The sequence below is a fragment of the Bombina bombina genome, chromosome 2 (assembly GCF_027579735.1).
Source record: "Bombina bombina isolate aBomBom1 chromosome 2, aBomBom1.pri, whole genome shotgun sequence".
Taxonomy (NCBI): Eukaryota; Metazoa; Chordata; class Amphibia; order Anura; family Bombinatoridae; genus Bombina; species Bombina bombina.
Window position 1 is genome coordinate 882,836,446 of NC_069500.1, and position 18,638 is coordinate 882,855,083.

The 18,638-nt window shown below is 38.5% G+C and overlaps 1 protein-coding gene across 1 annotated transcript in view; it reads left to right on the top strand.

The window, feature by feature from the left end:
• The window catches only part of UBXN8 (UBX domain protein 8), a 278,561-nt gene extending 260,560 nt beyond the window's left edge, over positions 1-18,001 (top strand). Inside the window, exon 8 of the mRNA XM_053703222.1 lies at positions 16,936-18,001. Coding sequence (XP_053559197.1) covers positions 16,936-17,100 — 165 coding nt within the window. The 3' untranslated portion in view covers positions 17,101-18,001. The remainder of the gene's footprint in view (positions 1-16,935) is intronic.
• The last annotated feature ends 637 nt before the right edge of the window (positions 18,002-18,638 follow it).

Below are 18,638 nucleotides of genomic sequence, written 5' to 3' on the forward strand. Positions count from 1 at the left end.
TGATGTCTTTACATCTTTTGATGAAAGAAAAACTTTCAAAATCAGTAACTACATAAATTGTATTACATGTTATGTAATATATTTGTTAACATGCAAATTCTGTAACATTAAGTATGTGGGTCAAACGATTAGACCCCTAAAGAAAAGGTTCTTGGAACATTTGCGTTCCATAGAGGACCCTGAGTCTGATACTCCAGTTGCCTCCAGTTGCCCTACACAATGGAGACAGCAAATCATTGCAATTCCAAGGTATACAGCATGTAACTCAACATATAAGGGGAGGAAACAGACTAAAGTCACTAAGCCAGAAGGAAGTATATTGGATCTTCCAATTGGGAACTAGGGTACCAAATGGCTTACATTCGGTTTGGGACATAAAACTATATGTAGACTGAGATTTTATTTTATTTCAGTTTTGATATTAAGGATTAGAATTCTGGATGTGTGTGTGTGTGTATATATATATATATATATATATATATATATATATATATTATTATTATTTTTTTATTATTTTTTTTTTTTTTAATTTATTTTTTTAGTGATGCATTTTGTGATTGAAATTAGTAACATACCTATATAGTGTAACTGCTAGCATCAATTTTACATTGAAATTAAAAATAATAGGATATAATAATATATATCATATGAAAATGGAGAAAGTGCTATTAGTACAGTTTATCTATTAGGATGAAATATGTTAATGAATTATGCTCTGTTACCATGGATAACAATGAAAATTCAACTGTTTGCTTTTTGAAATCTGAATTTGCATTTATGTATCACAGTAATAAATATGTTCATATATAAACACTCATGTCTTAATAATCAGGATGATGATTGAATTTAAGTGGTAGATTTTATTGTTGTTAAAGCATCTTTTTGAAACTACACCATGTACATATGTAAATATGCAATAGAATGAGATTCTGTTATGTTTAGTGTTTCAATTTAGATATATTTGAGTGATAATCACCACAATTGTTAACATATGTGTTTTCATTGATTACGCTAGGGCATTAATATTTGTACATTCCCCTTTAAATAGGAGTTTGTGGGGGGCGGAGCTATCTGCCGAATGGATCAACAGCATCTTGCAGAGGCTCCTGTGTAACTTATATAAATTAATCATTTAAACCACATAATTTTATCTAAATTTGCTGGAAACCCTAGGAGATTGTTGCAGTGAGTTGCTCTGTTGCCCTGACCGACTGCACTGATATCAGATAACAGCAAAATAAAAAAGGGACACTGTCGGTAGGACATCGAGGCCCTGGACAAACTAGTCCCTCATCGGATCTTCAACGATAGACTACTTGCCTATTTAGTGACTGCCGACCACAAGTAGATATACGACTCCGGAGGGTCGGGACTCCGCTCCGGAGCCGTCTCCACATACCCAGGTGCAACAGAACTTAACGGCAGCTCCGGCTGTATCTGTTACAGCCGGAACTTGTGACTGCGCCACATTAACAGGGAGGACGGAGGCTAAATAGTGCCTTGAAGCAGATCACTCACCTGGTTATCTCTGGCACTCACACCCGGTGCTATTTGAAGCAGAGAGCTGCCGGTTAGCTAGCCCTGCAGAGAGAAGAAGCTAGTGGCGCGAAAAACCGCCATCTTGATCGCGACCCGGCAGCTGGAGCACTGATAGTGGAACAACTTGTGAAAGTGGGATTCCGGAAAACCTACACAGTCATCTAAAGCAGGTAAAGAGGAACTACATCGGGGGAGCATAATAATTGACTGTACTGGCACTATATACTGAAATTATAGGTAGGGTCCCGCAGCTGCTGGACATTATTGTAATTAAGCACTGCACATAAGAGCTGCATTACTGACTGCTAAGGCACAGATGTAAAATATTGGGCTGATTACATTAGAGACTATCTTGAGGCAGGATTTAACACTTGCTAAAATATCTTAATACAGAGCTGAACAACAAAGCATTGCTGTTCTCTGTCCCCTCCATTTCCTGCTGACTTCACTCAGCAGGTCATATCCCACTTTCCCTCTCCGACTTCGTCCAGTGTGGACACCTGCCCTGGGGATAAGAGACAGCAAAAGTGATGCAAGAATTTTGATCTGGAGTGACATCATATGCTCTGGTTCATCTAAGTTGAAAAAGTGAATGGAAATAAATAACTGAATGGCTGTGTGAAGCAGCTTGGCCGGATGGTCTGACAGAAACCTAATGATATGAAAGAGTAAAGGACTTTTCTTTTATCACAGCAAGGCCCTTATATTCTATAGAGTGCCACAGGGATTTATCAATATGTTTCTCAGCAAGAAATGAGGGCGATGCAGATAAAGTGAGTGAAGATTTTGATAGAACGGCGGATGGTTGCTGGGATTTGAATTTGTTTGTGCATAACAAGATAAATAGCAGATGTTTGGAATGCAGTTAACCCTTCTCCATTTGCATTGAGAGAGAGGGGAACTATATATATATTTCAGAGGAGACCAGTACGCAATCTCACTATCTCACTATCTTACAGTAGCTGAAAATAAACTGCTTTTTACCTATACCTGAGAAGAGCAAAGGGTGGATTCTGACTTCATATTTCTATCTAGCTGACTACTACACTTAACTATATAACAGTACATTTTCATCAGCTTTTACATTTGCCATGTCTACCAGAAAAGGCCCCAAAAGTGATAAAGGGGCGAAATCCATATCAGTGGACACCTTCTTCAAGACGGCTAAAACAACCAAGTCTCAAGACCACCCCACAGTTGAAATGGAAGAAGACCTGGAGGATGAGGTAGAATCTAATGATATGATACCTGTAACTAGAGCAGATCTCCAGTCCTTAGTCTCTAAACAGGACATTACATCTAATTTTGAAAAGCTGTGGGAGAAAATGGACAGTTTTCAAGCGACAATTACAGGTAGTCTCACTGAGATTAAGAATGAGATCTCGGAACTGGGAAACCGAGTAGACTCTCTAGAAACAACCACAGATGAGATGGGAGAGGAGGTTGCTGCAGTCTCGGAAACATTAGCTTCACAACAACAAGCAATAACGGAGTTGGAAGAGAAAATAGAAGATATGGAAAATAGAAGTAGAAGATCCAATATTAGACTTAAGGGGATACCGGAGGCCATAACAGCTGAAGAGCTTCACACTTATCTCCAGCAAATGTTTCATGTTATCCTGGGAACACCCAATGATTTGGACTACCCAATAGAAAGAGCTCATAGGGCTCTCAGACCTAAACCCAAACCGGATCAGCCACCAAGAGATGTTATCATCAAATTGCTACGGTTCCCAGACAGAGAGAAGATACTTCTAGCAGCCAGACAAAACCCCACCTTTAAATTTCAAGGAAATATCATCCAATTTTTTCAAGACCTCTGCGTTAAAACTCTACAACGACGAAACGCACTATGACCTCTTACTCTACTTCTGAGGAAAAATCAGATCCCATACAGATGGGGCTTTCCTTTTGCACTGCAAGTGGTGCAGAATGGAAGAATGTTATCTATTAAGACAATAGAAGAGATACCTGACATATGTAAATTTCTTGACCTAGAACCCCCAGACACCTCAACTGGAGAAACAACAACCCGTCCGCCGGACTCATCTCAAGTTCGTCCAAAACCTCAAAGATTAAAGTGGAAGAAAGTCACTAAGAAGAAAACGAAAACTTGAAATTATCGGATGAAAAACACACGAGTTAGAGAAGAGTATCTTTGCTCTTTTGTGACGAATCCGGGGTTTACCCGAATTTGATAACCTCTGACTTAGCAATGGGGTTAATTGCTTGGACGTTCTAAAAAGACCTGATGTAATTATTTCACTCACTAAAAAAGGAAAATATGTTATGGTTTCTGGTAAGATCACCTGTTTGCCATTATTTATGTTTGTTTTGATACATGTTTATCTTAAAAATATGTCAATATCAGTTAATGTTGATTTTATGTTTGTTTACATTTATGTTATATAGAGTTGTAAGACATTGTGCATTGAATGTTCACTCATCAGAGGAGGCAGCTTTAGGGAAATACTGGAGATGGGAGGAGAACCAAAAACCCCTAGAACACTGGAAAAGAAGTGAGGGCAACCCTTATGACAACAGACTATTACATCCCATACTAGTGCGAACTGTAAAGGGTAAGAGATTGACATATACACATACTAGAGACAATGGCGTTCCCAAGGATTGTGCTAATCTCGCACAATGCGAGAGGTCTTAACACGGACATTAAAAGAAGGACGGCTATGACTAATTATAGAAGACTATGGGCAACTATCATTTACCTTCAGGAAACCCACTTTCTTAAAAATATAATACCTAAATACTGGACAAAAGACTATCCACAGCAATTCCACTCCACCTTAGATTCCAAAAAAAGAGGAGTTTCTATCTTGATACATTCATCCATACCATTCTTACACAAAGAAACCATATCTGACGTGGAAGGTAGATATCTCTTAGTGTTAGGTAGGATAGGGGACACATATGTGCTTTTGTGTAATGTCTATGCTCCTAACGAGCAACAAGATAAATTTTTTGAAAATATTTCACATTTGTTGACCAGCTGGTCGAGAATGCAAATACTGCTGGCGGGAGATTTTAACATTGACCTTCAGGCATTAGTAAAACAAAATCTTACCCTGTCATCAAAAAAAAAGCATAGGCAAAAGACGACTGCTAAAAATATACTAGGCATACTTGAGCAACATATTCTACAAGACACTTGGCTGACACTGAATGGAGGATCTAGAGACACGACTTTCTACTCATCAGCCCATAATAGTTATAGTAAAATAGACTATGTATTTACAAGTCAGATCCTACAGCCTGCAATACAATCTATAGACATACATCTGACCACTCCATTACGCAATTAAAGTTAGGTAATCTCTCAGACCCACGCAGAATAAAGACTTGGACATACGACCCATCCTGCACGAAAAACCCATTCGTAAAGAATAACATACTTAGACACTTAGAAGAATATTGGATGATTAACACAGATTCCACAGTGAACCCGATCACGCCTTGGGCGGCACATAAAACAGTGTTGAGAGGGATCCTCATTAAGGAGAAGACTCAATACAAGAAACAAAGGGAATCCCACATAAAGCAGATTGAGGCAGAAATTAAATCTTTAGAAACATTACATAAACAAACCCAGTCGAGAGCTACACTGACGCAACTTACTAATGAAAGACAGAAGTTGCACGCTATTAAATGAACACTCTTTAAGAGCTGCACATAAACTAAAAACAAACTACTACATCTTTTCTAATAAACCAGACAAATACTTAGCGAAGAAAATTAGAGATAATTACAAGGCTCTGGCCATACCACAGATACAGAGTTCTAATGACAGATGACCTCCCACCCTCAGGATATTGTTGATACATTCGCCCGGTTCTATAGCGAGCTATATGATGGCTTAAAAGTGCAACACAATCCCTCCACACAAGAGATATTTGATTCCTTCCTCTCAAAAGCAAAATTAACGCCAATAACTGAGGAAGATAGAGATGTTCCAAACGCCAAAATCACGCATGTGGAGGTGTTGGCGGCTATTAAAGAACTTAAGCCAGGTAAAGCCCCAGGACCTGACGGGTTCCCAGGGGAATATTATAAAACATTTAAAGAGATACTGGTGCCCCACAAACCATATTATGGAGGGAGGGGAAATACCTAAAGACCTTCTTCGTGCTAGGATAGTGGTCATACCGAAACAGGGGAGAGATCCTAAATTTTGTGCTAGTTATAGGCCGATTTCTCATCAATCAAGACCTCAAAATAGTTACAAAAATATTGGCCAACAGATTAAAACATATTTTGCCCTCTATTATACATGCAGACCAGGTTGGGTTTATTAAGGATAGGGAAGCCCCGGATAATATTTGTAAAATGGTGTCGGTAATAGATTATCTTCAAGACAAGGGAATGCCTTCTCTGGTCCTATCACTGGACGCGGAGAAGGCATTCGACAGAGTGGATTGGAAATATATGATGGCGGTGCTCACAATAATGGGATTTAATGGTAGATTCTTACAAGCTATTAGAGGTTTATATTCAATACCAACAGCCCAGGTTAGGTCAATAAGACACCAATCTACAGAAATACACATACTCAACGGCACACGACAGGGATGCCCGCTCTCACCTTTAATCTTCGCATTGTGCATAGAACCACTAGAGGCATACATACGGAATTGCCCAGACATATCAGGGGTGGAGATAGGGAGGATAAGTCATAAAATTGCCCTGTTTGCCGACGATGTGCCACTCACAATTACGAACCCATTAAAGTCTTTGCCCTTTTTATACCAGGCATTAGATTTGTTTTCCCAAATTTCGGGCTATAAAATCAACGCTGATAAGTGTGAGGCACTCCCTCTATCTATCCCAAAACACACGATTAAGCTGATCGAAGCTAACTTCGATTTTCAATGGGCACTAAGGGGGCTAAAATACTTGGGGATTAAATTAACTACACATTGCTCCAAACTGTACACAACAAATTATGTTCCCCTCTTTAAGGCAATCCGATCTGAATTAGGGAAATGGAGGAAAATGGGGTTCTCCTGGAATGGCAGAATATCTGCGGTGAACATGACAATTCTGCCTAGAATTCTATACTTGTTTCGAGTACTTCCCATCAAAATTAATATCCCAGACCTTTATAATCTTCAGATGGATATACATAGATTTCTGAGGGACAATAGACACCCGAGGATATCACGTCATATTTTAGATAGACATAGACAACTGGGAGGGATGGGAGTCCCTAACCTACACGACTACTATACAGCAGCTCGCTTGGCCCAGAATTTGATACTGGAGAGGCGACAGACAAACATACTATGGCCTGCTCTGGAAGCAGAAATGCTGAATCAAGAGACGCCAGATGGTATCATATGGGACAAAGATCTCAAGGAATCTTGTGCTTTATATCAAAATAAAATCACACTGTTTACCAGAAAACAGTGGATGACTGCTAACCGGATGGGAGGGATAGTTCCTGTAAACTCACTGACAATACCATTGAAATACATAGTAAATGACGACTTCAAGTATAGAGTCATGAAATGTGAAAATAAAGGGTTATATAAGGTGGCAGATTTACAGCTCCAGGGTAAGCTGTTGTCATATAATCAACTTCAGCAAAAACAAGCCCATTCATTTGCATTGGATCCTGTACCTCCAGACGATGTCAGCCATACGAGACTAATTAGGGACAGAGGCTACACAAAAACGACAGACGACTTTAGAGATCCTGTGTACATCCCTTAATAGACCTAAAAAGGCAATCTCTAGATTATATATTTCTATTCAGGAGACTAAGATTCAGGCTAAATCCTCAGTAATGTTAAAATGGGAACGATATCTAGGTAAAGAGATTGAGATAGATAAATGGGATGAAATGTTCTCTCAGGCTAGTAAAGGACTTATAAGTGCGGACCTTAGGGAAAATATACTGAAAACATCTTTTAGATGGTATCTGACACCAACAAAAACAGCCCATATGGTTAAAGTAAGCAATAATCACTGTTATAGAGGCTGTAAAATAGCAGGTTCCTATTTCCACATGTGGTGGGAATGCACTAAAGTAAGCAACATATGGCAAAAACTGTCTAAATTATTGAGCAAGGTGTTGAATGAACAGATTTCTCTCACCCCAGCACAGGCACTACTACACGAGAATATAGCTAGATTTAATACACACATAAATGTGTTTATCAGGATTCTGTGCACTATAACGAGAATAACTATAGCAAAATATTGGAAGCCGAAATACCGTTGTGGGCAGAGGTTCTAGCTAGAATCCAGGTGACATATTCGATGTATGAATCAGCAGCAAATGTGCTAGACATGGAACCTTGGTTCCAAAAAGTCTGGTTCTACTGGATAATGGAAAATAGTAAACAGTGACACCTTATAATAAGTAAAAAAGGCTTGGGATTGAGGGGAGGAGGAGGTATACCCTATATCTAAGAAAGTAGAGAGGGGAAATGGTTGGCTAAGAGGGATAATTAGGTCCTTGGCAGAGGCACTCCTAGATGAGCAAGTAATTGCTAGATACGGAGAATATAAAGTGTGCAGTGACATAATATAACTCTACGAATGTTTCTATATTGTTGATTTGTTGGTTTAGTTTGTTTGTATTTAAGATTTTGATAATTAATGTTGAAACTTTAATGAGAACACATCCCCCACATTATTCTACTCCCTACAAAGAGTACTATCCTAAAGGAGATTAAAGAAGAGCAATAACAGGGGGAGAACTTATTAAGAAAAACAACTCCACAAAAGACTACGAAGAATAAAGTTTTGAGAATATAAGTTAAAAACACATCTAACTGCCAAATTCTTCATGTGTGCCAGCTAGGGATGAGGCATACGAATTGTTAGGAGACTCAAATAATGGGAAACCTTCAGAGATGAGCACCTTTATGTTAAGAAACTATTGTATTGTGTTATCTGATGTACCCAAAATGTGAAATGTATGTATGGTCCCTGTGCGAGATGGAGAGGAGTTAATAAAAATTATTTCAACTAAATAGGAGTTTGTATCAGTGCTGCACATGGGTCATTGAGAAAGCGAAAGCAAACAAAATGCGTTTGTATCTACTCTTATCTAAAGCTTCAATAAAGCCTACCTTTTTTAGTTATAAAACTGTCATTCTTATTTTACAACCTAGACAGGAGATGTGCCTGTTTTCGTTTTGTTTTGGGAGTAGGTATAGACTCCTGCTGTTCAGGGGCACTATTCCATGGTGCTGACATTTCTACTTGGACCGCTGAGGCTGTGACGCCGGCTCAGCGTGAGGATCGCCTGTTGTTCCTGTGGGGACCGCTGAGACTGTTACACCAGTTCAGCGTGTGTGGAGACAGATGACAGTGGCAAGGAAACTGAGCTATACATTGGGGCGGCAGATACAGAGCGCTTACCTTGTTTTCCTGTTCTTGTTTTAAGCCTATATTCTATTTAGATTCTCAGTTTTTATCTTGGAAGATTTTCTTTTAGCATTAGAATATTTTTTGTATTGTCTGCTCTTTTCTATGGGGTTGAATAAGGCATTTTTTTAGCGCTAGTTTGAGTTCTTGCCTTAAGGGATTTTTTTAGGCAATTCTTCTCAATTTTGAATTTGTTGTTAATTCTTTTTGTCCTAATCCAAAAGATTCCAAGGAGAAGCTTCTTGATATTTTGAATGTCGTTAGGAATTTGATATTGTGTTTACAGGCTACTTAGAATTTATTGTCAATCCTCTAGTTTTTTTATTTCATTATTTTTTGTTGAAGGGTGGTCAGTCTACTCCTTAAACATTTTGCTGCCCATTCTACTAAGTAGGTTGCTCTTTCCTGGACTTTTTTAGAATAGGTTTCTGAAGGCAGCTACTTGAGTCCATTCCAGTATTGCCTAGCGGGTAGTTTTTCTGCTTTACAAGCTGAAGGCTGCATATGTGAGCACAGTTATGAGTGCTGGTTCTTATTTTTATTTATTTTCCTTTTCAATGTTTTTAATTTTTTGTGGCATCTAGTAGGAAAGTCCTTCAAGCAATAGTTTCTGGACATTAAAAGAATTTAAATTATTATATCCTGCCCTCGATACTCTAGGACTCCACAGCTTAGGTATTAGTTTCTTAGGAGTAATGGCTTGTGGACTCTGACCACCTTTATGAAAGAAAATATAATTTATACTTACCTGATAAATTCATCTCTTTCATGGTAGTGAGAGTACACAAGACACAGCTTATTCTTTGTTTTAATTATTTTTTTCTGGCCGCCGTTTAAAGTGAAGGTAAAGTTTGGTCATTGTGAAGACATCAATGCATTAGTTAATATTACAATAAGCTTATCTATTTTTTTCTTCAAAATTTTTTACTTTTTTATTGAAAAAAAACTTAGCGATTAGCTTATTGTAATATATATATAATTTCCCTACTGTTTCGATTCTAACTCTTCCCAACCTTTCCTTTCATGCTTTTCTGTGCTGTGACGTATAGAGGCCCATTGGAATGGAGCTTGAGGGCCCGTGTTTCTGGCGAGTTTTGCAGCGCTATAAACAAAGGAGGAGTACAACAAAACATTTATAGGGATCAAACGGGTAGAGGGCTCTGTCAAGAGTCTCACTGTTGTAGTCAGCTCTTACGAAGGTGATCTACAAACAGCTGGACTCTTAGGCTTACATGCTAAGGGGGTTCAGGAGATAGCAATGGAGGAGAGGAACTGGTATAAAGAAAGGTTAGTGTAGGTTGTATGCATCCCTGAACAGTAGAGTATTTAGGGAGCGCTTGAAGCTTCCAAAACTAGAGGAGAGTCTTGTGGAGTGAGGTAGAGAGTTCCACAAGATGGGAGCCAGTCTAGAGAAGTCCTGTAAACGGGAGTGTGAGGAGGTAACAAGAGAGGAGGAGAGTAGAAGGTCATGAGCAGAGTGAAGGGGAAGGGAGGGAGAGTATCTGGAGACAAGGTCTGAGATATAGGGGGGAGCAGTGCAGTTGAGGGCTTTGTATGTCAGAGGCATTCATTATGGATTGTAAAGGAGCTAGGCGGCAACTGTGGAGACCAGAGAGGACAGAGTTGCAGTAATCAAGGCGGGAAAGGATGAGAGAGTGGATTTAAATCTTATTTGTGTCTTGTGTAAGGAAATGTCTAATTTAAGAGATGTTTTTAAGGTGGAAGTGGCAGGCTTTAGTGAAGGACTGAATGTGAGGAGTGAAAGAAAGATCTGAGTCAAATGTGACCCCAAGACATTGAGCATGCGGGGTAGGGGTAATGATGGAGTTCTCAACAGTTATAGAGAGGTTGGGGTGGAGATTTTGAAAGAAGGGGGGAAAATAAGGACCCCAGTTTTGGAGAGATTTAGCTTGAGGTAGTGAGAAGACATTCAGGAAGAGATGTAAGAAAGACAGTTAGTGACACGGGTTAACAAGGAAGGAGAGAGGTCTGGTGCAGAGAAGTAGATGTGGGTGTCTTTGGCATACAAATTATATTGGAACCCGTGGGACTTTATTAGGGAGCCTAATAATGACGTGTAGATTGAGAAGAGAAGGGGACCGAGGACAGAGCCTTGCGGTACCCCGACAGAAAGTGGTGACGGGGCAAAGGAGGCTATAACTTTATTTACACTAATATTTAAAAAAAAATGATGAATGAAACTCATATTGATTTGGGACAGAGAAAGTTATTCTAGATGGACAACCAGGTAACTTTACCTTCACTTTAAGTATGCACCTCTTTTTTTCCCTCTTCTTTTTTCTTGCTCTTATCCTTTCTTACCTTTCTTCTTCTTGTTTGGCTATACATCAGACTGGTTTCCCAGTGAGGTGGGAGGGTTTTTAAGGGATCTTCGAGTTTTAGCAATCTTCGCCGCCTACTAGTTCCCAGGAGTAATGGCTTGTGGCTTCTCACCACTGTAACAAAATGTATCCGGTAAGCATAAATTTATAAAAAAAAATTCTCTGCAATTTCCCACTTGTCCAGTACTAGTGGAAATTTCAAGATACAAACAACACTGTCTCTAGTTGTTCAGGTATGATGTTTGACTGGTGTCCCAATGAAGACATTTGCTGACAAAGTGGAAGCTTAAAAGAGATAAGCAATGATTACATTAAAATGTTAGCTTTCGGGGGGGTGTCCAAGCCGCAGCCATGACCAGACGTGTTTTTTAGGTGCCCTGACAGTAAATTAAAACAATTTGATAATCTTCAACTCTATCTTTACATTTTCTTTTGCATTCCGGCTAAAGAAGGAGCTCACAATCAAAGGACATTACTATTACGGATTTTCCTTAACATGGGTGTCCTAAACGACTAAGACGGCTGGCTGCAGCCTACACTACTATTTCACCACCGTTCCCACGCTTGATCGGGTAGAGATTTCATTCTGGACTTTATTCAACCCCAAAAGACCTTTGGAGAAACACTTATGTGATGCAAGGAGGAGCACCATTAGCGTTCAGAAGCGTAAAGCAAGACCCACTATATTATTTTGCCATGGAGGATGACATAGAGGCATTTCTACAACTCCTTGCCCTTAAGATGGATGATCACTTCATCTCGCTTAGAGCGGAACTGAGATCGGAGAGAACTAGTGATGAGGAAGAATGCAGGACCCTCAGTTCAGACCGGGACCTAGCTACCATGCTGAAACAGTCTGCAGCAGCTGCTAACAGCGATCTCCTTCTTAACCCTGATGGGGGTAATTGCCTAGATGGGCCCTCTAGACACCCCGAGAAGGCCTCGCTACAGCCAAACACCTGGGTCTATTTACGCCCAAATGATGGCGTCTTACCTGACAGTACCATGCTGATACCGGATCCCCTAGAGATGCGGCCGATTGAGAGGAGGTTTCAGTTAGGCCTTTCTGCACAGCATTCTGAAGTTTGCTCCCCCGGGATCTGCTGAGGATCAACCAGTATATGAGCTGCCAGAGTTCTCATATACGCTGCCCTCACTCACACATCATCTTCACGGGACCTGTTGGAACCGGGGTGGGGAGCTTTTGTGGTCCGAACATCCATACCCCTGTCTCTGCAAGGCGATCGGCATTGGATAAACAGCTTCGTCCCCCAAAGGACCCTGGTATCTCCCGTTTAGCTAATTGGAGAGTTATTTGCACCAGAACTCTTTGTACAGACTCTACGATACTCCCTAACTATATATGACAACTTTACAGTTTGAAATGTGAGTCTATGTTCTATATCTAGTCTAGCTATACTTTAAGCTTTGTGGTGATCCTAGCACCTACAATCTCGCATATAACAGGAGATCCCCTAGTAGTATGTAATATGAGGGTAAACACCTCTCCACTTAACCGACCATTTTTTTTTTTCTGTATATGACTTTCACTTGAGATACGTATTATGCTGCAGATCAGAATGTCATTGCTCTTTCTAGTAATATGATAGAGCTCTAGTTACCTCAATATTATTTAAAAGAATGTTTCTCCCTGAAACATAAGACCCTATTGTATATATGTTGTTTTACATACATCTTCAATGTTTAACGCGCCAGATCTCTACTGGCAGAATATAGCATATACTTTGTATAGGTTTTCTTGCAGAACATAGTAGCTATAGAATATGCCTAATAGAACAAGCTGTCACTCCAACCCTCCAGCCAGCACCCATATCGTCTATATAACCATTTGCCTCACAACCAGAACTGGGAACTACTTTCACTATTTTTAAGTCACCTTTATAGATTTATTAGACATGTCATACATTTAGTTTTCTGTCTCCAGCTTATAATTAGTCATGTCCCCACTGAAGGGCACTCTACTATAAATGCACACTTACTGATGCTGTATATTGTCTCTGACTGCCCTTAGAGATCTCACTACTCTGGTACTTTAAACTCAGGTCATAACGCTCATTGTTCTCACTTGAAACTTTTTTTTTATGCTACAGATCAGAATGTCATGACTCTAATTAGTAATATGTCAGATTCCTAGCAGCCTCAAGGCTATACAGAAGAATGTTTTTCTCCATGAAACATAAGACCTTATCTTGTATATCCCACATTATATACATCTTAAACGTTTAGTGCTCTAGATCCCCACTAACAGACCATAGCACATTAGAGATAACAGTGAATGTAACGAAAATGACATAACTCCTGACATTGATCTCATTGTAGCAATAGTCTTTGTTGTAATGCTTTCATAGGCTTCAAGACAACTATGCTCTTTATCAAGGCACTCTCCATCTACCTATGCAATATATTTCAATTCATCTCTCCCTTACCCTCCCTTATATGGCTCACCTAATATTAAGGACCTCATTAGACATCTTACGTCATATAGCATTCTTCTCGGATCCCAAATGACCCCTCTTCTTAGCCCATCCACCTTTACCTGGTAAATTTCTATTCAAATACGTCCCTCCATTATCAATTCCCAGTTGCATCCCCTACTCTCATTTATATATTCCTGGTCGACCGGATTATACTCTTAAAATACCTCCCCACCCTTCTTCGAGCGGCTCTCGCCCGCTGTACTCCTTTACCCCATTTACCTACTCACTAACTATGCTCACCATATATACACTTTAATGCCTCTTTTGAATTGTATAATTCATTGGTCTTAAAATGATGATTTGAGTAACTTTTAATTTACATAAGCGTTGTTTTCCATTTAGTTCATAAAATACCTGAGCAGTAGGTACCATAACCCAATTTATAATACAGAAAATGAGGTCCTTACCATACAGACTTAACATTATCTTCGACTACTTTTCATCATATCTATAGTAAAACACTTATCTGCACAGCACTTTCATTAGTTGGTTTTACTATTTCTTAGAGACTGATAACTGTATTCTTCTTTTTTCATGTACACCAATATGATATCTCTGTCGTCAATTTATATGTTAATAGAGTTGTAACTTCTTAGATTGTACTGAAAGCAATATGCTTCTAGAATGTTAAAGTCTTATCACTTTATATATGTTTTGAACATCTCAATAAAAAACTTTATTAAAAAAAAAAAATGTTAGCTTTCTATAAATGCTCTTAAATACTTTCCTAGAACTGGGAAGTCTTAAAGGGACACTGAACCCAAATTTTTCTTTCATGATTCAGATAGAGCATGCAATTTTAAGCAACTTTCTAATTTACTCCTATTATCATTTTTTCTCTGTTCTCTTGCTATCTTTATTTAAAAGTCATGAATGTAAATCTTAGCAGCCAGCCCATTTTAGGTTCAGCACCATGGATAGCGCTTGCTTATTTGAGGCTGACATTTACCCACCAATAAGCAAGCATAACCCAGGTTCTCAACCAAAAATGGGCATCCTATGCATCACATTCCTGCTTTAAGAAAAGATAGCAAGAGAACGAAGACAAATTTATAATAGGAGTAAATTAGAAAGTTGCTTAAAATGATATGCTCTATCTGAATCATTAAAGAAAAAATGTGCGTTTAGTGTCTCTTTAAATCTTTCTAATTCGATCACTCCCTATAAAGATCAACAGGCCTGATATAGAAAAGTTGCAAACTGAGCTTCTCTCCTTCATTAGAGGGAGCAAATCTGCTAGAGTATCAAAATGTATAATAAATAGACACAAAACACTAGGAGGGGTTGGAGGACCGGCATTGTTAGATTACTATAAGGCCGCTAGAATAGCACAGGATAAAATGCTTTTACAGAAGTCAACAGATGCATTTTGGCCCAGATTGGAGGCAGAGATGGGAGGCTGGGGTGAACCAGATTCAATCTTCTGGGACAGGAAAATTCAACAATCCACTTCATCCCACTCAACACCATACACTTCAGAGCTTACCTTACATACATGGTCGAAAGTGATATTGGGCAACGATCTAATGCCAAGATTCTCTCTTTCCACCCCAATTCAATATATCTTTCCTGACGAGCTAAGACCACAGTTTAAAAAGTGGGAGAATAAGGGACTGTACCGAGTTGCAGACATATTAAATAACGGGAAGTTGCTCTCCTTCAATCAATTGCAAGAGAAAGTAGCACCAATACAAATACATTGGTATCTTTACCTCCAACTCAGCTCCTCAGTCAGATCATTTCTCAGAGACACTCAGAAGGGAGCCCCTACTATTTTGGAACTACTTTGTAATAGCCCCCATCGCTCCAAACACACTATTTCCAGACTATACTTGACTATTCAATCTGGTCCACTTAAGACCAAATCCTCGGTTATGACAGCCTGGGAAAGGGACTTGAATATGACTAAAGATCTAGTGGACTGGGAACACCTATTTCAGACCGCTGATAGAGGCCTTTTGAGTGCAGACTTAAAAGAAAACGTTATGAAAACACTTTTCCGATGGTACCTGACACCGGTTAAGACCGCACATATGTCCACACAAGGCAGCAAACTATGCTATCGAGGGTGCGGGGAGGTAGGCACATATCGCCATATGTGGTGGGACTGCGCTGGGGTCAATGCAATCTGGATGAGATTGGCTTCTTTCATGGGTCGCCTGATAGGTGAGGAGATCAATTTCACTATACAACAAGCTCTCTTACACGATCACAACACCTTATATAACAAATACTTAAATACCTTTTTCAATATTCTATTTTACGGTCACCAGAACATGTATTGCTAAATATTGGAAGACAGGGGTCCCTACCTGGTCTGAAATAATTAATAAGATACAATACACATACAATATGTACGAATTGGCATCTGGTATCCTAGACAACAAGGACACATTTCATCAGATCTGGTTCTATTGGATAAATGGGGATGTTTCAGACCGGGATCTACCCAATAGGAGTACCATACCTTGATCAACATGCATTACACACTTAGATTCAAAAGCACTACTATGATAAGCTTATCCAGCTGTTGCTGGATATGTTGTCACCTTTACCCATGTTATATTCCCCCCCCCCTTTTTTTTTCAATATAAATTTATGGTATAACCTACCTTCCTTGTCTTACATTGCTCAAGGGGATGTTTTCCCCCTTTCTCTTTTATGTCTCTTAGAGGGAGGTCTAGGACACCATATATGTTATGTTTTGCATCATGATTGCGGAGAACTGAGATCTAATTTTTGAATATTTGAGTTATACAAGTTCGAAACTTTATTTGTTATGACAATGTGTTTTATATTCAATTTGTTTGAAAACGTAATTGGCAAATTTTGATGTAAATGTACTTCATAAATCTTTGCAAACTTTAAAAAAAATATTTAAACATAAATCTTTCTAATTCTTCTGTTCTATGAAGCAAATACACTAAAGAATGAAAATAAGGCTTATACCAGGTCTCATCAAATACTAGGTGCCCTGGCATCTCAATTATGGGCTCTGGCTCCTAGTAAAATGTTCTTCTGTTCTGTCCAAGGGTACCAGGAACAGGCTGCACCTCTCACATTTTTTGGCAGGCCCTAACACATGAATATTATTTTATATATTGGCTGTTCATATAATACAGGGGGACTACATTTTATCCTTTTGCACTCTTCTTTTTTTGCAGATATTGCTGGATTGGATGATGAAAATTGGATACCATTCTGCAATTTATACTCTCAGCACTCCTTTTCCAAGATGTCATTTAGAACTCAGAAAGGACTTATGTTTGGAGAATGTTGGAATATTAAAAGACACAGTCTTAAATGTTGAAGAAAAAGATCCTTCGTAATGTTCATTCCACATTTAAAGAGGCATAAAAGTCGGTAGCCTCAGAATGCTAAACAACTTTCCAATTTACTTCTATTATCTAATTTGCTTCATTTTCTTGGTATCCTTTGTTGAAGAAACCGTAATAGACATGGGTGGGCCAATAACATGAGACATATAAATACAGCCACCAATCAGCAGCACCTGAACCTATCTATGTAGGCTTTTTAACAAAGGATACCAAGAGAACTAAAAAAAATTAGGTAATAGAAGTAAATTAGAAAGTCGTTTTATTTTAATGATCTCTCTAAATAATGAAAGAAAAATTTGGGGTTTCATGTCCCATTAACAGTGCAGATAATGTAAAAACTCCCTTTTATGTCCCTTTAACTGCATTTAACAAATGCACACTTACAAAAGCCCACTGAACTTTTAGATCCGTGCAGTGACACTGATGTTATTTTCCATTTTTTTAAAATATTTGCAACTTTTTAACAGTCAATGACTATTATTTCATTGTTAAAGGGACAGTGTACCCTAGGTAGAGTGTATTTAATTGTTTACAAATAGCTCCTTTACCTTTATTTCAGCATTTGAAAAAAGCTAATTTTTCTTGTGGTATCCCTATCTATACTAAAAGCTTATATACTTAAAGGGACAGTATACACCAATTTTCATATAACTGCATGTAATAGACACTACTTTAAAGAAGAATATGCACAGATACTGATCTAAAAATCCAGTATAAAACCTTTTAAAAACTTACTTATAAACTCACAGTTTAGCAGTGTTGATGAGATTAGGCTGGGGCACCCACTGAAAGGGGCTGGGTAAACAAAAAGAGAAGACACTCCCCACTTCCCCCCTTCCCTGCATATAAAAAGACAGATAACATAAACAGGAACCTGAAGGAGTCTGTAAACGCAAGTATACATCTGGCACTGTGAGGCTTGATTAGGAGTCTGAAAATCCACACAATGTTCTTAAAAAACTATACATTTTTATAAAAAAACACTACCAGATGGGCTATATAAATGAATCATCTACAAAACATTTATGCAAAGAAAAAGCTAGTGTACAATGTCCCTTTAAGTATTGGCTATAAAAAGGCTATTTAAGCATAGCTAGCAGAAGAAATTACACTCTCATTTGGGGGTTAGGAGAGATGAGTAATCAAATGTTAATGTTTTATAGTTCTCTAAGCATTTGGCTTTGGTTTACAGACATATATAATATAAAGAGAGGTGTGTGTACGGAAAGTGATACACTAAAGTGATCTTATTTTCATGCAAGCGCAATCCATTTTAATGGGTTGTGGTTTAAAAGAACAAAACCAGCTATTTCATATACAAAAATGAACCCAAATAGGTGATTTTTCATAAATGTTCTACTCTGCAGTTGGTATAACAAGTCATTGGAAACAAATTGAGGAAAAAGCAATGCTAAGGGATATTAAAGGGATTTTAAACAGTAAACACATGCTAGACATAATAATGTATTCAAAGCAAAGATTAGCCTTAGAATAATATGTAGATACATATTTAAAATTTATATTAGTTG